This window comes from Caretta caretta, chromosome 4, assembly GCF_965140235.1.
Source record: "Caretta caretta isolate rCarCar2 chromosome 4, rCarCar1.hap1, whole genome shotgun sequence".
Taxonomy (NCBI): domain Eukaryota; kingdom Metazoa; phylum Chordata; order Testudines; family Cheloniidae; genus Caretta; species Caretta caretta.
This window is the reverse complement of record NC_134209.1, coordinates 45,670,323-45,697,260: the sequence shown is the minus strand read 5'-3', so window position 1 is coordinate 45,697,260 and position 26,938 is coordinate 45,670,323. Positions and strand designations below refer to the sequence as shown.

Genomic DNA, 26,938 nt, shown 5'->3' with positions numbered 1-26,938 from the left:
CATTCTGTAATCAGGCTTGCCTAACCCTCCAGCCCTTAAGTGGTGAGCCACCCTGTTACACTGATATTAGACATGATAGTAATACAGAACATGGAGTATATTGTTATGTATTTCTTAATTATAAACTCACAAATACCAATGAAATATTCCACTTTCATGAGCTTTTCAAAGATGCAGTACTACATTTCAAAGCCTGGACAACCTAACAGGTCGCACTTAAGTCAGAATACTAATGTGTGTAATTTACTGTGCCAGCTTGCTCTGCCAACTCTGCAGTTTTTTAAGGCAAGATCTTTTTTCCTTCCTTGTAACTGTCAAGGTCTAAAGAAGCAAGTTTTTACCAATACTACTGTCTATATAATTTACCAACTGGTATTCTCATAAATTCAGATCTACTCTCTGAAAATGTTATTACTACTCATCAATCTCAGGGTTTTCTGTAGTTTGAGGTTCTGTGAAACCATGGTTTCTGGTTATTGCAGGCTTTCTCCATCGCTTGAATAATCCTTGGGGAAGTATTTTGTTTCCCTATGGGCAGATATTCATTAGAACTCATGACACCTCTCAATGGCACAGCAGTTGAGAATATTAGTCCAGCTGATTCTTCAACTTTTGGTTGACTACATGATGTTACCACCTGTCACTGTGACTTTTTTGGGCAGGGGGAAAAATGATTAAAAAACCCAGAGAATTTATTGTACTGTTTGTTACCAAATGCACTTTCCATACCTATGCACATCCTTCTGAGCTCTCTAATAGATGGTAGAAATTCACAGACCACAGTCAAGTTTCCACTCTCTCTATAAAAGAAAATGTACCACCAACAAAAATCAAGGCCATCTCTAGAAAAGAAGAAAACTAGGCGCCTTAAGCATTTACCAGCAAAGTCTTGGGTTGCCAAGAAGCTTGTATTTATGGACACCCAACTTTAGGTGCCCCCAAACTTTCATTTGCACACACTCAAACTGTATTTGCACATGCAAATCAGAGATTTTGGCCATTAAGAATTAGGCACAGTTATAGCCATTAAAAGGAAACATAAGACCATGGGAGCTATAGGTCATCCCATGTTATGAAAATGAATGATGCTATGCTGCATTTCTTGTGTAGAACTTAACCATTAAAGAATATTCAACTGATATTTTACAGTAGAAAGTAACAAACTGACAAGCTTGGTGCATCAACATGTTTTTCTTCTAACACGTATTATTTTGAGAGGTCTCTGCTGAGGTGAAAAATACAGTGGTAGTGTGTTGGGGTTCCCTTACCGCTCATAGCACCTCCTCCTGGCTGTTCTGGGAATTAGCTCCGCCAGGTGCTGCACACTTCTCAGCAGTCTCTCTACCCATCATCTTCTCTCAGCGTATAGCCTCTCTTGCTCTCCGAGCTGCAGCTTCTGGTCTGCGGTGTGGCCCTCTGGCCAGGTCACTAAATTCTACCCCTTCAGGGGAAACTGCAGTCCTCCCAGACCAGCTGTCCGGCTGACATCTCCAATGCCCTGTGTCACTTGTGTAACTATCCAGTGGCTAGTAGGAGAACCCAGGACCACCCTCTGCGCTGGATTCCAGCCCAGGGATCCTATAACATGCAGCCAAGGCCTGTACTGTCTTAGCCCTTGCTGCTGTTTCCCTCTGCTTCTTCCTACATAACTGGCTCCCCTCCCTCTTTGGGTTTGCCAACCTACTCTCCCTCCTCTCAGGAAGTGACTACAGACTCCTTCTCATTTGCTCTCCGCTCCTGGGCTTTATACAGGCCCCTCCCGTTCCTGTCCAGCTGAGCCTGCTTCTAATTAGTGGCCTCCTTGCAGCCTACATCTCTCCCCTACTTGCTGCTTAATTGGTTAATTAGGCCTGCCTGTCCTAATTTACCCTTTTAGGGCCAGTGTGGGGAAATACACTCTATCACAGGTAGTTACTGTAATGTTTCATCGGCCCCTGGAAGAAACGTGTATTTTTTACAGCAACTGTGATAGAACCAGTATTGTTTACCATACAGTCCTGCGGTACATTTCCCAAGTGCTGATCCCAAACCAGGTCTTCACTACAAAAGGCCTTCCAGTAAAACTGTGGTGCTAGAAAACTGGGAAATTGGGATAGTTTTGTTTAATTCTCCTCTTTATTTGCAATGTAATAGTAATACTAACAGATATTTTAGTTTTGTACATTATGCTTTGGTATCGTGTATTCTGTAAATAGAAACACTCCTTGTACTACTTTTGAATAAATCTGCTTCCTATATTTTGGTGACTTCCACGTTATTATTTCATTAAAATACAAAAAAAAAATTCTTTAACATAACAATAAGGTTAATCATTTAACAATTATGCCAGTTTTGAAGATCTCGTTTCTTCTATGTCAACCCTCTTCCATACCAATTTGCCAAGACACCTTTCAACCCTCAAGCAAGTCTCTACTAAAGACACATTTCTTTCCTGTTTTCCCCTTTGTATTCCAACTTCTATTTCTCTTTTTAGACTGCAAGCTCTTTGGAGCACAAACTGTCTCATTTTGTGCCCTGTGTGCTTCAGAAATAGTCCTGTTCAGAAGTCTAGAAATGTAAAATATAACTTTACCTCTGCCCCCATATATATGAACGACAGTATATATATATATATATATGTAGTAAATGTTCATGAACACATACTATTTCTCAAACAATACCCAATAATATTTCATGATGTTTTTTCTGCTCTTATAGAAAAAAGATTCATTCTTGGAAAATTTATAAGCTATGCAGGATCATAAAGATTTCCGTTCAGAATCTTTTTCTGTATTGAAAACTGTCTGCAGAGGAAGCTTGTTATGTTGAAAACTCTCTCCATAGTCCCAATTAACATAACATGTAACTGATGATGTTAGCTCTGATGTTAACAAGTTACTGCCACAATGTGCAAAACCAACTTTTAAAATCTCATAGTTTTGTTTTTGTTATTTACTCATACAAAAAAAGGGTCATAGTGCAATGTTGAGTTGGTTTTGAGTTATGTATGAGTTAAAAAAGATCTTAAAATTTACTTTAAGTGGGAAAAGTGTTTTTCACCCAGTGTCAAATAGTGCAAAAACAATTGATGTGATCTTGCTCCAATCTTTCTATATAAAAAAAGTTAGATTTTTTTTAAAGTTACTTTTTGCTTGTGACTGAACTTGAAGAATTTCAGCCAGAATGAAGACATGTTCCAAAAGCAATGAACATGTATAAATATATTATGAAACTCCTGACATAACATTAACTACAGTAGTGGCAACCAGTTTGACTGGTTAAATACAAATTTACTTTTATCAGTATCTACTGTAATTCTTAAGATATTAGACACAGGAAGGCAAAGAGGAAAACATTTTAGAGAAATAATATTTGCTAAAGAATGGCTGACACTGGCTGTGATTTCAACCTTGAGGACTAGTACCAATGCCAGAATTTTTGCCTGCATGTAACACTTGTTAAACCACATATAATTTAGGGACTCCTAGTAATTGAGCTATACACTATTGTTGAAAGTAATCCCGTATTTGAATAGTTAGCAGTCTTCCTTTTGGGTCTCATATGCTCTGTTCAGATTCCTATTTTCTTACTTAGCTTTCTATTAATGCTTCTTCTTATCAAAATGACATTCTAAAAATGTTACAGCCAGGAAAGTCATAGTTAAAAGTGAAACTCTCTACTCAATCCACCTTCCTGTATTTATCAACTGCCGCACGTATGGTGAGGGACTACCCTGTCTTAGAACCCGGTGGAATGCTGGGCATGATCAAGTGAGTTTAGAATAAAAATTCAGTTTTATGTCTGAATCCTATAGATTTTGTGGATTCACTTTTCAGTTACAGGGTGACAGGCTTCCTATTAAATTACCAAAGCCATCCAGTCTACCATGTTAAGTCATTTTTATTGCAAAACAAAATGTATTATTATAGGGACCAAGTTGGAATTTTATGACTGGGAAAGAGGTTCAAAATTCCCTTTCTATATACAAAATATTTATAAAAGTTAACAGCTTTTTACCTGCTATAACTACAGCATAGAGCAACAGTTAATGGCATCACTAACAGATAAAATAGCACAGGGAACTGCATTCCATGCACAGCTTTAAAGGTAATATTTACAATCTTTTACAGTAAATATGGCATCCTCAAGACCACTTTGCAAACATTAAGGAATTTAATCTCACCATTTCCCTGCAAGTTAGGTCCTGTGTTTCAAACAAGGAAAATGAGAAATAACGAGGGAGAATAACTATCTTGTCCAAAATCACAAAGGAAATGGATGAAGGAATGGCAACTAGAAGCCAGGCCTGTTGACCTATTCCTGTGCCTTAAACACAGTGTGTTAACTGAAGGGGGAAAGCATGAAATTCAAAACTGAAGTACTGTGCAGTTAAGCAAATAATGTATTTTATATATTAACTTTTATGTCTAAATATGTATTCTACTGATGATCTTAGATCTCAAAGAACTTTTCTTTTTTTCCTTTTAAGTTCACCTTTAAAATGTTGACTATAAAACACAGATCTGATCTTATGGAATCCACTTAGTTGGATATGACCTTGGAGGATAAAGAACTCTGATCCTGATGGACAGGTGAGCAACAAAATATGCTTATTAACTTGTCTCTGTTATATGCCAGCAGATTCAATCAATTACCAATCCTAAAAATGTTCAGATGAAATTGGCCTTGTATTATCATCAAATATACACCATTTCTGTCCAGGAACACAGAAACTGTCATTGTGAAGAGCTTCTGGTTTTATTTGACAGTGTTACAACCACTCACAATGTTTAGAATGGCAAAGAAGTGTTTGTAAACCAGCTGCTTTCATAGTGCAATGCTGATGGCTTGTTAACTCTGTTAATGTGGAATTTAGTCCATTAAAAATCCCTTCATTCTTTGCTTGTTCATCACATTAAAATATACAAGTTATGTCTGGAAAACACAATATATGTGGTTCAGCCATCCACAATAGTAAAGCCACATGGTATAAGATCCAGTTTCTGTCTTTTTTGATGTTTCCAAGCTACAAGATGCAGAAATATATATATTATATAGAATATATATATATCACACACACACACTTTATAACATGAAAACATTTCTCATTAGTTTTTTATTATGCCAGACTTCCTATAGTGTTAAATTTACCATCATATCCTTGGGGCAACCACTAAATTTTTGTCCCAACTGATGTGATTAATCTCTGGTTTCAGAGACCATCTGTTTAAAACCAGACAGCATGCAATTGGGTGTAACTCTATAAAACTGCACAGAAGCTGCACCCTTACACTGCATATTTTATATGCAGATTTTTTGCCACCATATTCAAATGAATGAGACTCGAAAAGAAAATATTTGTATGTAGAACCTTTGCTGCAAAACCTTGAGAGCTACAAATTTCTTAGCCACTTGCATCTTATCTTCTATGTTCAGAACAATCTTCTATACTGATCTCAAAGTGCTGGTGCTCTCCAGAGGGCATCACCATTGAACAGTGACATGGCTTTGTGAATAGCAAGCCTAAAATGGAGCTGTGAGCCAGAATGCCAAGGCATTTTTTGAGAAGAGTATCACAACACATTATCAAACTTTCTGATATGCTGGCTACTGGCAAAGCTATGTCTTTCACTTGTAGTAGATTAGGCTCAGTGATCTGACACTGGTAGGTCTGTAAACGGCTGAGTAAAGAGAAGTAATGATATCAGAGATGAAGAGTTATTTCCCAAACTTTATTAAGAGTAGGCAGATTTCATACGCAAACTAACTATATATACTATATATATGCACTATATATATAGTAGCATTTTTCATTTCCAGCGCACTTTCTTTTGAGATAGGTTTTACAGAGTAGTTAAGTGACTTGCCCAATTATCATGTAAGGTGTCAATTTCAAATAACTCAGTAATTTTATTACTATTTCTGTGCTCAAACCAATTGTGCAAATTTCTCTGTACACGCAAGTTGCACAGGTATCTTCTTATTACTCATCCTGGCATATGCCTTTTCCTTATAAAAGGTACAGAATTAGTTAATTCAGAGCTAAAAAAATTTAAAATTAAAACAGCAATCTGAATAAACAAATAGGTACATTATTAAAGATTCTTTGAATGGGATTCATGTATAAGGAAAGGGCACAACAAAACTTTGCAATTATCTCATCTTCTCAAACCTAATTACCAGCACGCGAACTTAACCATATGAATTACTGAAAAGATGGCCAAAATGGAATGGCAACTTTTCCTGTATGGGAGTCCTTGCACAAGCCAAGGCCTCTTTAACAACATGCAGCTGATTGAGTCTCTCTTTGGAGAACAATTTAACTATTGCTTTAATCTCAGTGGCTTTGACCCATTAATACTTACTACCCCTCTATAGAGGCTGGAGGTGACAGCTGTCAGAAAAGGTTTTGGTAAAAACAACAAGGAATCCTCGTGGCACTTTAGAGACTAACAAATTTATTTGGGCATAAGCTTTTGTGGGCTAGAACCCACTTCATCAGATGCATGGAGTGGAAAATACAGGTGCAGGTATAAATACTTGAAAAGATGTGAGTTGCCTTACCAAGTGTGAAGTCAGTCTAACGAGACAATTCAATTAACAGCAGGATACCAAGGGAGGAAAAATAACTTTTGAAGTGGTAATGAGAGTGGCCTATTTCAGACAGTTGACAAGAAGGTCTGAGTAACAGTAGGGGGAAATTAGTATTGGGGAAATTAGGTTTAGGTTTTGTAATGACCCAACCACTCCCAGTCTTTATTCAGGCCTAATCTGATGGTGTCCAATTTGCAAATTAATTCCAGTTCTGCAGTTTCAAGTTGGGGTCTGTTTTTGAAGTTTTTTTGTTGAAGAATTGCTACTTTTAGGTCTGTTATTGAGTGACCAGGGAGACTGAAGTGTTCTCCTACTGGTTTTTGAATGTTATGATTCCTGATGTCAGATTTGTGTCCATTTATTCTTTTGCGTAGAGGCTGTCCAGTTTGGCCAATGTACATGGCAGAGGGGCATTGCTGGCACATGATGGCATATATCACATTGGTAGATGTGCAGGTGAACGAATCCCTGATGGTGTAGCTGATATGGTTAGGTCTTATGATGGTGTCTCTTGAATATATATGTGGACAGAGTTGGTACTGGGGTTTGTTGCAGGGTTTGGTTCCTGGGTTGGTGTTTTTGTTCTGTGGTGTGTAGTTGCTGGTGAGTATTTGCTTCAGGTTGGGGAGCTGTCTGTAAGTGAGGCCTGGCCTGTTCCCCAGGGTCTGTGAGAGTGAGGGATCGTCCTGCAGGATAGGTTGTAGATACTTGATGATGCGCTGGAGAGGCATTTGCAGCCATTAGATCAGTTCATCTTGGAATGTTGTGAAGTAGACTAAAAAGTTGACAAAACTTTCAGTGGAGCTAGTTTTGCAATACAGCAACTGATCTGGGTCTAAATCACAATCCTGCATCTGAACACCCTGGCCATCACAGAGATTGGCATATGGGTCCAAACTCTGGTACCAGGCCTATTGCTACTTATTACAAAAACATTGTTTGTTATAATAAAAGCATGCAGGGAAAATAGATACAAGAAAAAATATTTGCATTTGTGTTGTGTACTATATTAGATGCAGTTTCTTGATGGACCTGTGTAGTCATTAAAATTACATTCATTTGTATCAAATTAATATTGGCTTACAAATAAAAATCTGAATACCATAGGAAGTACTATTAAGGAATAGCTAGGAGCCAAAAGTTATGCATCGCCTAAGGAGATGGGAAGAATGAATATAGTTTGCCTTTATTTGGTATATGAGGTGATTATAGCTCTCTTCTACTAGAGGAAGAAGTTGCAGCCACGAAGAAATAAAGCGTGTAATTATATTTAAGATTTAGTGTGTCACTAAGAAAAAAATATTACCATAGATTCATAGATATTTAGGTCAGAAGGGACCATTATGATCATCTAGTCTGACCTCCTGCACAATGCAGGCCACAGAATTTCCCCCACCACTCCTACAAAAAAAACCTCACACCTATATCTGTGCTGTTGAAGTCTTCAAATCGTAGTTTAAAGACTTCAAGGAGCAGAGAATCCTCCAGCAAGTGACCCGGGCCCCATGCTACAGAGGAAGGCAAAAAACCTCCACGGTCTCTTCCAATCAGCCCTGGAGGAAAATTCCTTCCCGATCCCAAATATCGCGATCAGCTAAACCCTGAGCATATGGGCAAGATTCATCAGCCAGATACTACAGAAAATTCTTTCCTGGGTAACTTGGATCTCACCCCATCTAATAGCCCATCACAGGCCATTGGGCCTATTTATGAACATTTAATTACCAAAACCATGTTATCCCATCATACCATCCCCTCCATAAACTTATCGAGTTTAATCTTAAAGCCAGATAGATCTTTTGCCCCCACTGCTTCCTTGGAAGGCTATTCCAAAACTTCACTCCTCTGATGGTTAAAAACCTTCGTCTAATTTTTAGCTATGAAAGAGAATAGGCTTAGCAAGGTATTGCAGAAAAGGAGCTGAGAAAATAGAACAAGGTACAACTTTCATGTATGCTGTTATCTCAAGCATCTTTTGGGGGATAAATTAATTAATGCTGGTTTTAAAGCTTTTTCAAAGTAGTTTTAATATGTGTAAGTGACACTTTCATAACAGGTCATACGAGGTCTCATCATAGATTTGTGTTTTTAAAAGATAAAGGGGTCCACAGCAAGTTGTATTCGACACACTGAGCTTCCTCTAACTTCCAGCACATATATTTTTCTTTCAACAAACGTAACTAATGGGGAAATTTAAGTCTTGCTAATAATTCCTGGTGTGTTACAAGGTTATACAAGGTAGAGATAATGCATTCAGCATGGAGATTTTTTCAGGATTCTGGAGCTCTGAATAGCTTTCCATCGGGATATTTTAGGGGAAATCTAGGTTTCAATTGCTATGGTTTGTGGTTCTGACATGAAAAATCCCATTTGTTCACTATTAATGTTTGAGTTTCCTTGTACCCTGTTATTGTCTCTCAAAGCAATAATGATATATGGCATTGTTCCACACCTTTGACTTTTTTGCTCCTTCACGACTCCAGAACCATACAACGATTATATTTTTCTTATGTTTCTTTACATTTTTCTTAGCCATCAGTAGTTCCTCTTTCAAGAAGACTTGAGATTGCCTTCCTATTGATATGTATAGATGCTAACCCAATCGTGTTTCCAAAACCAATTAAGTCCATCTCTATTCAGCAAAGCTCTTAAGTGTGTGCTTAATTTTCAGCATCTGCTTAAGTCTTATTGACTTCAACTGAAACATGTTCATTATACTAAGTGTTTAAATTCTTTGCTGAATAGAGATGGACTTAAACACATGCCTAATTACTTTGCTGAATCTGGGCCAATATCATCATCAGTACCAGCAGGCAACACTGATGCAAAAACTTGTTAAGCATCAGAATCAACCTTGGTTTGAATCCAAGTTGCAAAAGTCTTCTATAAAACCTTTGTGGTACTTAGCTCTCTAGCTGCCACAGATATTTGTAGGAGTCCTCCCACCATATTCATTAGTCTGGCATAGTGGACTCACTGCCAGCTGCCTTTCCCTAAGTCAATGAAGGACTTGTGAGAGCAAAGAAAAATCTGGATATAGCACTTGTTCCGGGGAGGCTGACCGCTGTAAGTGAAGCAGATCCAGCTCCCACATGCCAGAGTAGATGCTCCTTCCCACTTGGCTAATTAAGAGGGCCGGGCAGCACCTAGAGGCTAAAAAAAAAAAAATATTAGGGAGAGTCCCAGTGAGTCTGAGCAAACTGGTTCAGTCAGGAATGCCAGGAGATGAAAGTTGCCAGAAATTGATTATGGTTCCTGGGAGAAGGCTGAAGGCAAGAGAGCAGTAAGAGTGGGTTTGGTGGCTGGCCTCCCCAAGCTGAGGGCTGACGGCAGGAGCATTAGCAAGAGCGGAGGGAGTTTCCTGGAGATCTGGAGCCAGAGAGGACTGATGGCAGGGAAAGATGGAGAAGCTTACCTGCTGACATCCCCAGGAATGGAGAGTAGGACTCAAGGGAACTATGAGAGGGCCAGGGGAAATGAAGTATGCTCCCTAGCCAGGATGCATCCCCAGAGAGCAATTCCCATCGAAAAGAGCAGGGTTGCACTCCTGTTGGAAGGGCTGGGGTAGCTGTCCTGCTACAAGAACAGGAGAGGACTGATAGAGAGCCCATGCATGGTGGAAGGTGATGGTCTGTGATATGTGGGGTGTCGTGGGATGACGCATCAGGTGATCTTTAATGACTGTTTGCACAGGAGTGAGAAATGAACTCCATGTCTGAAACTTTTATTGTAGACTTTTATAAACTATGTTCTGGTAATAAATACTGTTGATGGACTAGAGGATAAGTGTGCATGGAGTTACTGGGGACTCAGAGGGGAAACTGAGGCAGGCTTGCCAGTCATGCCATAGCCTGCAGCAGGAAGGTGCGCCAATCAGTGTCACCCTATGACAGCCCTGTGAAATTTTTGAATCAGTATTTTGACTTGCTGCTTGACCCAAGCTGAGGCTGCTACATTGTGCCATGTCAGATTTCCAAATACGGTTTTAAAATATAAAGTTAGGTTTCATCGTCTTATCCAAGCACATAATGGTACCCAAATCTCAAGTACCATACCCAGGCCTGAATAACATTTTCCTTCAGCTACATACAATATTCAGATTCACAGATTCATAGAGCTACATACAATATTCAGATTCATAGATTCATAGATATTTAGGTCAACAGGGACCATTATGATCATCTAGTCTGACCTCCTGCACAACGCAGGCCACAGAATCTCACCCACCACTCCTACAAAAAAAACCTCACACCTATGTCTGAGCTATTGAAGTCTTCAAATTGTGGTTTAAACACTTCAAGGAGCAAAGAATCCTCCAGCAAGTGAGCCATGCCCCATGCTACAGAGGAAGGCGAAAAACCTCCAGGGCCTCTTCCAGTCTGCTCTGGAGGAAAATTCCTTCCCGACCCCAAAATTGGCAATCAGCTAAACCCTGAGCATATGGGCAAGATTCACCAGCCAGATACTACAGAAAATTCTTTCCTGGGTAACTCAGATCCCACCCCATCTAACATCCCATCACAGGCCATTGGGCCTATTTACCATGAATATTTAAGATAAGCTGGATGACCACAAGCCAAAAAGTCAGATCCAAATCACCAAGTCTCTCTATAATGGACAAAATCTGAATAGTCCAAAATGTGAGCTGGTTCTGATTTGGACCTTTATTTTTAACCCCGCATTTTGGGAATGCTTTTATCTATGGCTTTGTATTTGCCTATTAAAGTGTCATGAAGGGTGGGTTTCACTTTCACTTGCATTGGATTTAGTTGTCACACAGGGTTTCTGTCACATGTTTCAGTATAAGCCTACCCAGGGGCATTTTCTGTCCTCACAGCAAGATCTAAGGGAAATGGCTGTGTTGCACCAAGTCCAATACACCGACCACAGGAAGGAGACATTCCTCCTTAGAATGATGCAGTGAAAGCCATGCCCCAAAAAGGTCAGAAAGCAGTCTGTTCTCCTTAGTCTCAAACACTCACATGTTTGATCAGACCACACTGCCAAGTAGCAGCATGATTAGGCCAGGAGGGTATGAAAGGAAGAGAGAAAAATTATTGTGAGTCCATCAAACTCCTGTTTTCTGCCATTTGAGACCAATCTCTTCATAATAAAAATAAAAATCACTCTAGAGTAGTTTACTTTCTTAAAATCTTTAACAGACTTATTTGATTTTTTTTAAATAGCCTTTTAAAAAATGAGCCCTGCTTGCTTAAAAAGAACAACCAAACAAAAAAACACCATATCCAGCAGTTTGACATCTCACCTGAAAAAGTTATTTTGCACAATACAGACAATTCTGGAAAGCTGAGTGAAAGTACTGTTTCCAACACACTGAATGATTTCTTTAGTGAGTGGGGCCTGAAGTAGCAGAGAAAGCTGTTTTTAATTTCAATTTAGAAGGGATCAGATTAATCAAAACAATTTAGCTGTTCAAGATGGCTGTACACCAACTGAATTAAACTTTGGATGTTGCATCTGCTGCAAGTTTTCACTGAGCCACCAAACCCAGCCTGATGCTAGTCTTTTCCATTGGTCACGAAGACCCACATTCCATCTTGCTGAAAGTAGGACAGTAAACAAGGTCCCGGTTAAGTAGCAAATAATACCATAAAAAGACAAGAAGATACTGTGCCAGATACCATACCTGTATTTCAGAAGAGATGATATATTCACTGTATTTCCCACATCACCACAAAACTTGGTTGACACTTTCTTTTACAGAGCTGTCTTTTTATCTTGTATGAAGAACTGACAACAGTGAATGCAATGAGACTCCACAAGCCAATCCAAGAAAGGCAATTGCCCTTTGTAATTTTCTGGGTCCTTTACAAGTGGAATGAGAAACCTGCCCTAAAGTGACTCCCTCCATCCCTGCCAGTGCCACACAGAAATCAAAAGAACCTCATGATTAATAGTATTACAGACAGTGTCACCCTGGATGTCCGATCTCTGTCCACTGCCCTGAAGAGCCAATGAAGGTAGTGCTGCCTCCATGCCACAGGCAGCTCTGAAACCTAATTGATAAGGATCCAAAACAATTTTGCTGCTTTTGGCCTGCTACCACCTTCTCAATGACCTCACCTTATGTAGGAAAAGTTCAGAATCCGCAAAAAAGGATTTTTTTTAAATCGCCGGCTAAAGGTTTTTAAAGGTTTCAGGCAGCTTCCTCTCTCTGAAGGAGGAATCTACCAATCTCTCTCTATAAAGGGTTAGGCATTCCTCAGTAATTTTCATCGATCACAAGTGGCATGAATCCATCACAAAGGTGGCTGGCTGGACACTCCTAGTGAAGCCAGAACCTCTGATCTTGAAAATGGCTGTAAATTAGGGAAGGTGAGTTTGCTCCTTGCTCTTTGCCACTGCTTCTATTATGCCAAATACATTGATTTATACTGACAGCTCCCTGCACTAAGAAACATTTGTCTGAAATCTCATGAAGACAGTACAGCTGAATGATAGCCCAAACCCTAGAACAGTTCTGCTGTAGGAGATTGTGCAGATGACAAGATTGGAACTGTCAAGGTTCCTTCCCCGCTTTAAACTCTAGGGTACAGATGTGGAGACCTGCATGAAAAGTCCCCCAGCTTACTTTTACCAGCTTAGGTTAAAACTTCCCCAAGGTACAAACCATTTTACCCTTTGCCCTTGGACTTCCACTGCCACCACCAAACGTTTCTTGGGGTTACTGGGAAAGCATTGTTTGGAAACGTCTTTCCCCCCAAAATCCTCACCAAAATGTTGCACCCCACTTCCTGGGGAAAGTTTGGTAAAAAAAACAACCTCACCAGTTTGCATAGGTGACCACAGACCCAAACCCTTGGATCTTAAGAACAATGAAAAAACATTCAGTTTTCTTACAAGAAGACTTTTAATAGAAGCAAAAGGTACAAAAGAATCACCTCTGTAAAATCAGGATGGTAAATACCTTACAGGGTAATTAGATTCAAAACACAGAGAATCCCTCTAGGCAAAACCTTAAGTTACAAAAAAGGCACACAGACAGGAATATTTATTCTATTCAGCTCAGCTTAATTTTCTCAGCCATTTAAAGAAATCATAATCTAACGCATATCTAGCTAGATTACTTACTAAATTCTAAGACTCCATTCCTGTTCTGTCCCTGGCAAAAGCATCACACAGACAGACACAGACCCTTTGATGTTCTCCCTCTTCCCAGCTTTTGAAAGTATCTTGTCTCCTCATTGGTCATTTTGGTCAGGTGCCAGTGAGGTTATACTAGCTTCTTAACCCTTTACAGGTGAAAGGGTTTTTTCCTCTGGCCAGGAGGGATTTAAAGGTGGTTAGCCTTCCCTTTATATTTATGACAGGAACTGAGAGTTCTATCACATCCATGGAATAGGAGAGCTAAACCTCTCTATGATTCATATGGTCAGAGTCAGTGATCTTCTGACAAGGATGCTCTCTCCCCTCTCCTACTTCATCCGTTGTAGGTCATTTGTTCACCATGAAAACCTGAGCAGACAATGACAGAGGTATATTCACACCAAGGAACTTATCCGGAGTATGTATTCGTGAATGAGTCGACCCAAAAGACATTTGAGATAATCCCACAGTTGTCATGAAGGCCATGACACAAATCAGTGAAACAGAGTCAATATGTAAAAATATTAAATCCCTCAAGGCAATTTAGCTTTGGTGACCACAGCACTAGCTGCAAAAGTAACTCAGTCAGCTCAGGTGTTAAGTCTGCATGACACTCAGTGAGTAGTACACTTTTGCTCTCATTGTTTCAGTGGGATTACTTGTATAGTAAAAGACTAGTTAGAGCAAGGGTGGCAGGATCTGGCCCTGATTGTAGTTTTCTATTCACACTGAGCATGGGGAATAAGAGCAACAGAGGAAAAGGGCACTTCACTTGCTGCTTAAGTAACACAGAAATTCAATTCACATTACTTTTTTCCTCTTAGATACAGGAAAGTTACTCGTATGTTTTAATCTGATAGTCATAATTTGCAAGAAATAAGTATACCTAAGTCTAGCTCCTGCAAACACTCATCTGTATAGTCCTTACGTGCCTGAGTAGTCCCATTGACTTCAATGGGACTACTTATGGGATTAAGGATTTGCAGGCAAGGGTCCCTACTGTAGAACCACAAACCCAGAAATAATGTTGCTAGATTTCTAGTGAACAGTGAAACCAGTGATAATCTGTGACTAATCTATCAATGCAGGATGATTATGGCAGTAAGGTAGGCTAAAATACTATAGTATATCCATGCTTTCATAGCACTTAAGATCACATGAAGTTCTCTGCTGCCTACATTCCTAGACTACTTGGTACCTGAAAATATATTCAAGCTACTGCTCAGCATAGTGCCATCTTTTTCATTACTCTTAGTGCCACAATAGCAAATGCAACAGCACCAGCTTAAAAACACACTCTCTCTCTCTCACACACACACACACAGACACACACACACTCTTCTACCACACTGCTTAACTGGGCAGGCTACTATCCAGCAGCCTCAAAAGAGTTTGAGCAAAGAGGTCCCTTTCAAGTCTAAGATATATAGTTCTACATGCATTCTTAACTTTTTCCCCTGTCTTTCGTCTGTTTTCACCAGTTAAGACTTACCTGAGCCTCGGGATCTTTGCTTTCTTCATTGTTGTATCCATAGTAATCAGGAATTTTATCCAAATCCTGTATGTTCCCTTGTGCTCTTATACTCTTGCCTGTGTGACAAGACTGGCAAACGGGTGCATTGCCCATATCAGTTCTTCTATCAATTCCTGCAAGTGGGTTTATCCTTCACTATGGACTGTGCCCAGTGTTCCCAAAGGGCAGCTGACTTAGACAATGCAGAAAGATGATCACTCACTCCTATGCTGTGCTCCCTTGAATATCTTCCCTCCCTCCCTTCCTAGCTGGCCTGTGTCAAAGAGAACTCGAAACCCCAGCAACTGCAGACAGCGTTCACTGACCATTTCCAATTCAGGCGCTGCCTGTCTATTTTTACACCTACTAGGCCAGCTATGCATGTAAATGGAGTTGAGGGGGGAGCTGCTTTCCAGCATACAGTCAGCCTGCCTAGCACAGAGTTGAAGTCCTACTGTGTGAAATGCCTCTACATGTGAGGGTTATTGAATTACCCAGTTGCATGCCTTTGACTGTTTTGATTCTTTTCCTACCGCTCTCCGTCTAACTGTGTTTATACAAAGCACTAAATTTCAGAATGTTGCTAATGTCTTGCAAGTTTCCAACACAAGAAAACCCTGATTAATTCAAATGGCATCTATTTGGTATTTAACAAAACAAAAGACAATCAAAATGTATAAGCACATTTTTCATGACCATTTATATTAATCATTCTTTTGTTGTTTAAAGTTCACTCATATATTAATCAGGATGAGCTCATTTTGGATTGATTTGTATGTTGTATATGGTTTTATAGATATTCAGTTGTAATTTAAGCAATAGTTTCTGACCCTTTTGTTTATGTTAAATCTTGTCTAGACCATATTTTCATTTTTTTTTTAAATCAGAATATAAAGGCTTTCCCTCTGCCTTTGTATTGACCTTCAGGGTCGTATCAGGTAGAATAACAGCTGTATGGAGCATCCCCTTTTGGAACTAGCCCACTATTCCTTAACTTTAAGAAACTCCCTGCAGAGCTTGAAACCGGCAAAACTAACAAGGAAATATAGCAGATAGCAAATGCATCTGTAAAGCCAGTATATCAGTAAATATTGGCTTGTAGTAGAGCATGCTGTATCTTTGCTAAAACATCATCTTGAGATGTATGCATTCAGTCCACGAGTGGAAATGTGTATATGCCACATGAACTTGGTCTGAAATTCCTCAGAAACTGAATGATGTTCCTCAAAAGCCAGAAGCATTAACCCAACATTTTTCTCTTTCAAGTTTCAAACTATTGCAGTATTAAAATACCACAGCAGTCCCCATGGTGTCCTCTTGATTTATACCCAGTTATCCTTCGTATCTGTGAGAGTTATAAACAGATAGTGATATTTTCCCCTTTAGGATATTGACCCATATAGGATTCATTATGTCAGGTTGATTTATGACTCTACTTTTCCCTTGATTGATAAGCCTTTCCATATGGGATTGGTTCAGTTCCCTAACCAAACTTTGGGCAGTATTATTTATACACTAGTGCCCTTGAGCGATAACCTCTGTACAAAAGAGCTAACAGTATATTACTACATACAGATACTGGTAGCATAAAATCCCTCCTTTACCTGTAAAGTGTTAAGAAGCTCAGATAATCTGGTTGGCACCTGACCAAAAGGACCAATAAGGGGAGAAGATATTTTCAGATCTGTGGGGGAAGGTTTTTGTTGTGGGCTTGTGTATGTTCTCTTCGGAGACAAAGAGAGAGACCAAGCAAGTAATCTAGCTCCTACTGAATGATACATTTAAACTTACAGAAATAGTAAGTAATAGCGTAGAAATGCATTAGCATATCTTTTCTTTTTAGCTTGTGAATTTTCCCTGTGCTAAGAGGGAGATTTATCCCTGTTTTTTGTAACTTTGAAGTTTTGCCTAAAGGGGAATCCTCCGTGTTTTGAATCTGATTACCCTGTAAATTATCTTCTATCCTGATTTTACAGAGGTGCTTCTTTTATTTTGTTTTTTATAATAAAGTTCTGTTTTTAAGAACCTGATTGTTTTTTAGTGTCCTAAAAACCCAAGGGGCTGGTCTGTGCTCACCTTGTTAACCTATTTGGTTGGTATATTATTCTCAAGCCTCCACAGGAAACGGGGTGAAGGAGCTTGGGGGGATATTTTAGGGAAACAGGAACTCCAAGTGGTCCTTTTCCTGAATCTTTGTCTTACTCACCTGGTGGTTGCAGCAATACTTATCCAAGGACAAGGAAGGATTTGTGCCTTGGGGAAGTTTTTAACCTAAGCTGGTAGAAATAAGCTTAGGGGGTCTTTCATGCGGGTCCCCACATCTGTACCCCAGAGTTCAGAGTGGGGAGGGAACCCTGACAACTTACCTAGCTATATTTATACCTATCCAGAGGTAGATAAAATCTGATTCACAAAATGTCCCCAATAACAACATTTCTGCCAGCCATTTAAGCCCAGTAGGAAAATAGTTTAAATGATTAAATTCTTAACTCCATATCCAAACAACCTGAATTTAAAGTATAAAAATGTATGAATAAAAAAGCTTTCAGCATATCTAGCTTGTAATAATATAACGTAATATATATATACACACACACACACATCACACTAAGAGCAGTTTCTTGGTAGTTCAAGCTCCAGTAAGTATTAGAGTGACCTCTGACACCTCAGTAACTGCATGACGTACAGCCCAGGTATAAAATTGCATAATTTATTTCCCACAACACTATGGTAATTGTCATCCATGGTGTTTAAGGACTTTTAATAAATGTGCAAGGGTAATCTGTTCCTCATTGTCTCGGGTTCATTCTCTTCATGTTCGCCTTGGTTTTCTCATAGTCCTGTCCTTCTTAAGATTTATAAACTGTTGTGGTTCAGACAATAACTCCCACCTTCTGTTACATCTATTATGACAAAAATAGCAAAAACAGAAAATGCCAAATCCTTGACTCAGACAAAGTTCATATAACCAAGGCTTATACACGTAAAAAGAAACACACCCACACGCTGACACCCACATATCTGGGTTTTTTTTTTAAAGGACACTGTCAACTTGAAATCAGGCCAATCAAAAAAAAAAAAAACTGAGTTAAATCTCAGGTACAATACATAGCTCACAACACAACACAACACATAGCTATGATGTGACAGTTACAGGTTTTATTTTAGTCTAACTTTCAGATACTTAAAAGCTGCCCCACAATTAGGGGCAGAAAGAGGAACTACTGTTACGTCATGTAGGTTTAAAACAGAACTTGCAGTTAGTTGAAATTGTTCAGGGAAAGTTCACTTAAGCCCATGGGTGGCAGATATTATAGGTAGAGGGCAGGTGGGACAATTAAGCTGTATGCAAAATTCATTTCTCACATAGATCTCCAATTTATCACTTGAAGATCATCACCACATGTGTGGTATATATTCTGGTATCTACATAACTAGTGTACAAAAGAGCTTTTTTACTACAATGAACTGCCTCCTCCTATCCAGTCACACCAAATCAATAGGTCATGCTCCCTCATTTGTGGCACCGAACCATTTCTTTAAACAAAGATCATGTCCTCAGGAATTGAGGTTAGACCTCTTATGGTTACATTATCTGCTCTATATTGGGATATTTTAAGTACTCCAGTTGTTGGTAAATAAATTCATTTTCTCCTTCACTGAGTTACCTCTACAGATTCTCATTCATAAATATGTGCAACAAATCCATGTGCATGGAGGTCTTGATCCAGTAAAACACAAACACATGCTTATTTAAAGGTAAGCAGCTATTTATGTGTTTTGCTAGACTGAGACCTAAACTGAGAAAATACAGCATCTCTTCATCTTAAAGGGACACTGTCAAATTGAAATTTATTCATTTTTTAAAAAGGAGTTATAGGTAGGTTTCAGGGATTACACCTTCTCATGGGTCGCCTTGTGTTAGCTGCACAAACATACCTCTCTTTTTATAAATAACTTTTCTCTCCCTCCTGCTGTGTGGAAGGCCTATACAAACAGGGGAAGCCTGTGAAGCTCTGCCAAATGCAGAAATAGAGCAACATTTAAAAAAAAAAAAATCAGAAAAACATGTTATTGTCTCTTTAATGCCTTTCAGATCACCCTTAGCTGTTAATTATAATATTGAGTAAAACATTCTCAGGCAATAACACAACTTGCTGACATACTAACAAGCCATTTGCCTCAATCAGCTCAGCTCCACATTTTAAACCCCGGAATCAGGGTCAATGAGAACAGCATACAGAGGCAATGGCATCTTGTTTTAAAATCTTGACTGTGCTATGTACTGTCACAAGTCCCCAGTTTTATTCAGACCTTTAGTTTCTTCAGGCCTTCTTCCATCAGCTGGCCTCCTCAGCTGGTGCAGACCATTGTTCCTTCTTTTTCATAGGTCTCATTTCCTAACTGCATGGATGTGGTAATGCTAAGAAAAACAGTCATTAATGTCTGAAAGACAATTACATTTACAGAGAAAGGAAATGGTTCTAAAATGAGCACAAAAATTGTTCCTCTATAGTTTCATGCACACACTGGGACTTTGCTGTGTGAGGAGGTGACCCATTTGCATGGGCAGATCATTTCACTGAGTAAAGAACATCTGCAAAACCAAGGGATCCCAAGAGGATGTAGGCATTAAGTATTGATTTAAAAGATCTACTTGTGATGAGAAGTTATAGCACATCACAGATTTTTGTAGAGGGCTGGAAATGGGGAAGTGTGAAGGCTTAAATCCATTATGCTTTACTGCTGATGGTGATTTCTGCCCAAACAGATTTGAATAAACAACCTCAGAAATCAATTTTACAGCTGTAAAAACAATGGATTTCCAAGGAGCAGCTTCACATAAATGACCAATCCATTCACTGGACAGCTGGTTAGACATTTTTTCAAGATTAAATTGCCTCATTTCCCATATTAAAAGCCCAAACACGAAAGAGCCTATTTGACCAACTAGCACCTTTCCTGTCACACATCCTTGTGAGTGCTTAATGCAGCCCCTGGCCATGGTAGCTTTTCTGTTCCACTAGTTCCTGACATAAAGTGGTCAATTAATAGAAGACGAGAAAAAAGAAAAAGAAAGACCAGTGTATCAGCTGGAGGGGAAAAGATGGTGAATACTGAGCAGCATGCATTCCTTAGAAATAACGCATGTAGACAGTTACAATCTGTGTAGACATCTGACAGAGCAAGGGATAAGCTTTCTGCCAGAGTCCTTTTAACAATATTACTGTTGTTTGTCAAAATGGTTCAAAGTCATTAGGGCAAATTACTCAGAAAGCAAACATTTTCATGTTTTGCCAAACTTAGTTAGGGCATGATAGTCAAACAAAGTATGTATCTTGGGATGTAGGATTCAAAGTCCTCATGGAGGGACATATTTGCAATATCTTTGTAAGTTCCCATACTCTTTTTGCGATTGTTGTTATGGACTGTACTATTGTTTTTCAAAACTATCATCTAAGGCGGCAGCTAGCAAACCAAAAACAAAGGCCAGGTTTTCAGTTATGAAGCTCTGGAGTAGACATTAAAGTATCTTAGTCCCTGTTTCTGAATAATAAACCAGACTCGGATCTGAATTACACCAGTGTAAATCCAGAGTAACTTGTCTGAAGCCAGTGAAGCTACTCCAGATTTATACCTTGTTAGATGAAGACAGAACCTGATTCAATATCTCTGTAGCTAGCATAACAGATGCATAACCAGTTTAAATAATTCACACTACAGCCTCTGTAAATATTAGTTTTCTTTGTTTTTTTTTTAATGAAATCACAAAGGTTGAAAACGCGTTAGGTCATTCATAGAGCCTTGTTATTCCAATCTCTGTGTATGTGGCCACATATAAGTATATTAGTTCAGAACATGGGGAAAAAAGGACTCATGGTCTTCTGCTGAAAAAGAGAGACCTCTACCACTCAGTAAGCTAAGGAAGCAGTGGAATGTGTTTGACATTCCCACCGGGAGGACACCAGACCACATATAAATATAACCCATTATATTATATTCTGCTGTTTAGGGCTGAGAAGGAAAGCTGTTGGCTAAGATCTGACCTAAGATGATGATGATAAAATGGGAGAAGCAACCAGAAGAATTAGCAAAGATTATGTCACCATCATTCATAAAAGTACAGAATTTGCGACTAAGGTGTGCAGTATAAGGGTTTTTCTGGACATGAAACTGCTGTTGGATGTTAAAGTTGTAGCTGTGCTTAAGAGCACTTTTTTCCATCTGTTCTTGGTACAAAGAGTGTTTTACATACAGACTTTGCTACACCTATCCATGGCTTACACCCAGGGGTTCTCAGACTTTTGAACTAGTGATTCCTTTCACACAGCAAGCCTCTGAGTGCGACCTCCCCTTATACATTAAAAACACTTTTTAATATATTTAACACCATTATAAATGCTGGAGGCAAAGCGGGGTTTGGGCTGGAGGCTGACAGCTCGTGACCCCCCATATAATAATCTCATGACACCCTGAGGGGTCCCAACCCCCAGTTTGAGAACCCCTGCACCACAGACTACTTGGAAACTGAAACAGGTGCAGCCTTAGAGGCCAACATATTAAAGGGGATATAATATTGAGGACATATATTGTTTATACTCCATGAGCAGCACTGGCAGCCGGTGGATGGAATTCAAGGTGTTGGTCTTGACCTTCAAAACTCTATATGGTTCTGAAACAGGTTACCAAAGAGGCCACCTCTCTTCCAATGTGATAGCTCCAGTTGAGTTGCTCAAACAGGAGCTCCCTCAATGTAATTGGCTGACAGTCACTTCTCCCTTTGGCATTGGAAGATCTATTCTGTCCATTTGGAGAGGAGTCAGGATGAATTGCCAAGGGGCTTATGAATGTGTTGCTCTGAAAAAGCAGGTAGTTATTTAGAACAGGAATCTTATTTTAGTGTACGTTGCACACTTCCTCCTCACTCCATGCCCCTCATGTGAACTTGTCCATGAGCTCAGACTGTAGGATCGTGAGAGAGCAGTGCTACTCTCGGAAAAAGACTCATGGAGACTCAGTTTTCCCACATGTCTGAATTCTGCTTAGTTCAGGACAAAGGTGGGAGGAATCAGGGAACTGGTACCTCCCTGATTTAAAACCAGTCCAGCATTATTTAAAACAGCCCTGGGGCTACTCTAAGTATGCCAATGAACAATTAGCATAGTGAAGCTCCGCTCCACTCCAAAGTTTAGCACATTCCTCCCACCTGTGGCATGCCTCCTACACAGGGATGGTGCAGGAGATGGCTCTAATGCTTTCAACAGCTGTATGCCAGCAGGGAATTCCCTTCCATCCCACTGGCACCGCCACGGAGTAGTGTAAAGAACAAATCATACCAGAGAATCTGGGCCAGAGAGTTCAAAAAGCCAGGGTAGAGTCTTGCTAATGTAAGTGCCTCTCAGGTAAAAGAGAAGAATATGAAAATGCACCGAGACTAGTATCAATCAAATATATTCGTTCTATTTTAAATCATGCTATAGGATTTGCTAACCAGACTATTTCTGTCTCTAATTCACAGTAAGCCTTGGGCAATTATATTAATATTGCTTTTAAACCCAAAACCAGAATGTAAACAATGGGCAAAATCCTGAGCAGTGCCTATTTGGGAATTTCATCTCACAGTTTTTAGTGGATCAAGAACAGCAATGTGTCAATTCACATTCTATGCAGCCAGCCAGGAAATTCAGAAAAATCACAATACATAAAGACAATTTTTCCGAATCATGGTGTTCATGTGAGAAACAGCTATGGCAAAAATGAACCTGACTTAGTCCTGTTAGAAATTTCATCTACCATTCTTGTTTACCACGGTTGTTCATGTTAGACAGCTTCTGGAAAAGCAGCAGCTACGCAAGTTAGCCAACAGCATTCAACAGAATCTATGATTTTATTATGGTTTGGTTTATTTCAATCTCCTACTATATCATTACATTTTATATTACTAAATGCATCCAGCAGCAGAACATGTGCAGTGCTGTACAGGTCAGTACAAAAATATCAAACATGAACATTATCTTTTCCTTGTACATATTAATCATGATGGGTCTTGTATAATAAAACTGTAGTAACTTAATATATGCTTTGTATACATTAGGGATAAGAGAACAGGTTTGGATTATAAAAATTTAAAGAAGAAATCTGAAAAGACTGAACCCAAATCAAAAATTTGAGATTTCAGAGTAGACTGGTAAATATTTTGTATTTTTAATTCCTTGTATACCTCAAACTTTAACATTGATGGAAATATTGGCAATCCAAGGCAGGCAGGGCAGTCTTGTTTGCTTTCTGCCAAATTAGCTACATTAAATTCCTCTGCAAACATTTTTCTGCAAATATTTCATTTAAAAAAAACTCAGTTTTTTGTTTCAGTAATGGTTTTAATTTATAAAGTGTATTTTACAGAATATGCATAGTGAATCTAACTTATATAGCTGATCCTATTCCCATTAAAATCAAAGACAGAGCAGAATCACATTGCCTACATTTGAAAACAGTTAACTTTTTTTAAGGCAACTAGAACACTAAGGAGACTGAGGGCCAACATTCTTTACATTTATTATGAATATTTATTAATAGTGATTATTAACCAGCTACTTTCCATTGACAAATGACCCACTAGTTAATATGCTAAAGTCAGAATATTTATAACCCATTGAACATGCAATCTTCTTCTATGTATGAAATGAACTCATTACATACCCTGCTCTAAGAAATTCAGTCACAAATATTTTCTAATATTTACAAAGAATCTTGCCTGACTAAAACCATCATAACAATTTTTATTGCATTCCTTATATTACCAAGATCATTTTTACACTAATTGCATAATTTGAAACATTAGTCCTCAGTCACTTCATGTAATATAATCCAGATATAAACAGCATATAACATGAAAGGGTTTATGTTTATTGTTCCAAGAATGAGAATAAAAAGCAACATCAATAAAGATAGAAGATATTTCCTATGAGTCTATAAAGCAATTGTAAAAGATGAAAAAAAATAGAATGTCTTTGTGCTTGAGCAGATCTCTCTTTAGGTTAAAAAACTGACGAGGCAAAGGAAATTTTCTTTTACATACATGTATATTACTGTACTGCATCATGTTAGACTCATGTTTATTCTTCATTATACAATGTGAACAAGAAAAAATGTATATAAAATGTATTATTGCCAATAACAAACACTTACTCTTTTAATTCCAGTATTTCTACTGACACAGATTTCTGTCTTCACTTTTCCAAAGACCTTCTTAGTGAACAGTGGCATCTCCGTTCACACTGGCTCTCCAGTCCCCGAACAGCGTATGAGACCACTGATTTGAGGCTACTTTTAGAGCTCTACACTTGCAACTCAAAGACTTATAAGCGAGAAACAGTGAAATCAAGCCCATAATCTAATCTCCAGACTGAGATTTACTTTCCCAGAATACTGCTAGTCAGCCCCAGAAGGGCAAAGCTCCCTGTCTGCTAAACTCAAACAGCATTTGAGACCATCACACTTATCTGTACAGCACCAGAATAATCAAGCTGCCCTGTACTGCTATGAAGAAATCTTCCCTACTATACTTGTTACAGGTTAATTGCCTGTACTATTGAGGATATTTCAAGACATGTTCAAGACATGTTTGACACAGAAGGCTAATTTAACAGGAGTGTATGTATATGAATATATGTTGCTGATTTACATAAAGATAGACAGAGAAAGGGAGATAAATAAAGATACAGAGAGGGAAAGAAAGTTAGCAGCAGAGTACGGTCAATACTAAACTTATCAATAAAATTCCTTAGCATTTATTTTTGAAGTATCTTCCTTGTGTGGCAAATTCCTGTTAATCTTCTTATAGTCAAGAAAGCCAGTCAAAAATGAGGTAAGTGACAGTGTGAAGAGCTCTGTTTCACTGGTGTTTTGCTTCCTCATGAATTTCTAGGATCCATGGAAAGGCCACATATCCTTTGCCTACTGCATAGCCACCCAAGTCAACAATAAGAGAAGGATTTGCTGGAATCAACGGAAGATGAACACGCAGAGTTTACTGGACCCAAAGTCCTCCACTCCTCTGGATTCTTCTGTAGAAAGATCCAGTACACTATGGCTCATGGGCTTTTGGGGAGCAAACTGGGTCAGATCTTCTGTTAAAATAGATAATCATGAAGCTATGGAGATTTATATTTTATAATCGTGATTCTGATGTGATCGTTGTCCTCCCAAAGATGCAGCTGCATATTTCTTCTGGTGCCTATTAATAATTAGTCACACATATAGAAACAACAAATCCCCTGAAGATTCAATTACTTTTATAAACAGATAATCATCAAATGACCACAACCACAATCCTTTCAAGTTCACTAGCCAATGAATTGCAAAGGTCTATTCTGAGCCATTTGGAAAAGGAAGGATCATTCCACTCTTTTCCATACACTAAATCACTCAATATATTAAGCATAATAATCCTCTCTAGACCTTGACAGATCTTTTAATCCAGAAGGCACCATATGTTTCTAAACCCTTAATAAGAATATGAAAACAGATAACCTGCTCCTTTACTCACTGCATCTACAGATACTGTAGTACTGAAGGAGAGTAGGTGAGAGAAAGATAATTTCCCATTCAGTAACATAACTTTTTTCAAAACTAAACCCAATACAAATGTACAATCTCAAAGGTCTAGCATGAGTTTCAAGGAGCCCCCTTCCAAATATGACGGCAACTGAGCGTCCCTGGGGAAGAGGCGTGGAGTGTCCACTGTTTCACAGAACAGAGCAGAGACAAAGGAGAGAATCCAAGTGAGGATGATTACGTTTGAACTCTATCAAGTCAAAAGGTATAGTTTACTGGCCTGCTGCATCTTTTGATATCTAATAAATATTGTTGCATCAAATGATTCTGTGGCTAGTGATGTATAGCACGTGGACATACAATCTACAAATATACAATATTAACTAAAAGAGATGTATTATTTTTCTCATGAAGTTCAAAAATATGTATGTTGCTCCACATTTGTGCTTCTGTATGTGTCCACTCACAAAGAGCAAATTACCATCTTAAAAATATATATATTGCTATTTGAAGAATTCCAAGAAACTATAGAGTAAATTTACTAAAAATCTACCCAAAAATCATTCAGTATGAGCTAATTTTATAATGGAAGTTTGAACTGCTAATGACATGTTTCAGAGTAGGAGCCGTGTTAGTATGTATTCGCAAAAAGAAAAGGAGGACTTGTGGCACCTTAGAGACTAACCAATTTATTTGAGCATAAGCTTTCGTGAGCTACAGCTCACTTCATCGGATGCTAATGTTATTTACCCAGCTCTGCTTTTGCCTCCCTTCACCCATGTTTAAAATGGATGTAATGCATACTACTTTGCAGGACAGGTGTGAGGCTTAGCTAGTATTTGTAAAAAATGGTGAGCTTTTGGAGTGAAAGGCGTTACAGGAGTGCAAATATTTTCCTAGACTGCCTGTCATATACACTATTATGATTAGTTTGGTAAGACATTCCACACATTGCAACCATATTGTAAGTTTTATTTGATATAGTTTATCATAATACTGACAATACATTATTTTTCCTCTTCTTTCCTCCCTGGCTCACTGAATCTTTAAACATTCTTGTTAACTCCAGACTCAGACAGTGATTAAACCGTAAGAGAAACTGCAATCATAAACAGTCTGACTTATAAACCACAAAACAAGCAAAAATCAGTTAAGACAAACTCCAGGCTGAATCTTTGGGAAAAAACA

General features: G+C 38.7%; 1 protein-coding gene across 45 annotated transcripts in view; it reads right to left on the bottom strand.

Annotated features, from left to right (window-relative positions):
* Window positions 1-26,938, bottom strand: part of ANK2 (ankyrin 2) — a 565,434-nt gene that overhangs the window by 235,673 nt on the left and 302,823 nt on the right. For 5 of the 45 annotated variants that reach the window (XM_075127589.1, XM_075127587.1, XM_075127590.1 and 2 more), the window contains exon 1: window positions 15,173-15,378. The exons of 23 other annotated variants lie outside the window; for them this stretch is intronic. In XM_075127589.1, coding sequence (XP_074983690.1) covers window positions 15,173-15,307 — 135 coding nt within the window. In that variant the 5' untranslated portion in view covers window positions 15,308-15,378. Of the gene's footprint in view, window positions 1-15,172; window positions 15,381-26,938 lie in introns of those variants that run through there. 17 more of the 45 variants (XM_075127600.1, XM_075127609.1, XM_075127601.1 and 14 more) reach the window with 10 other exon arrangements.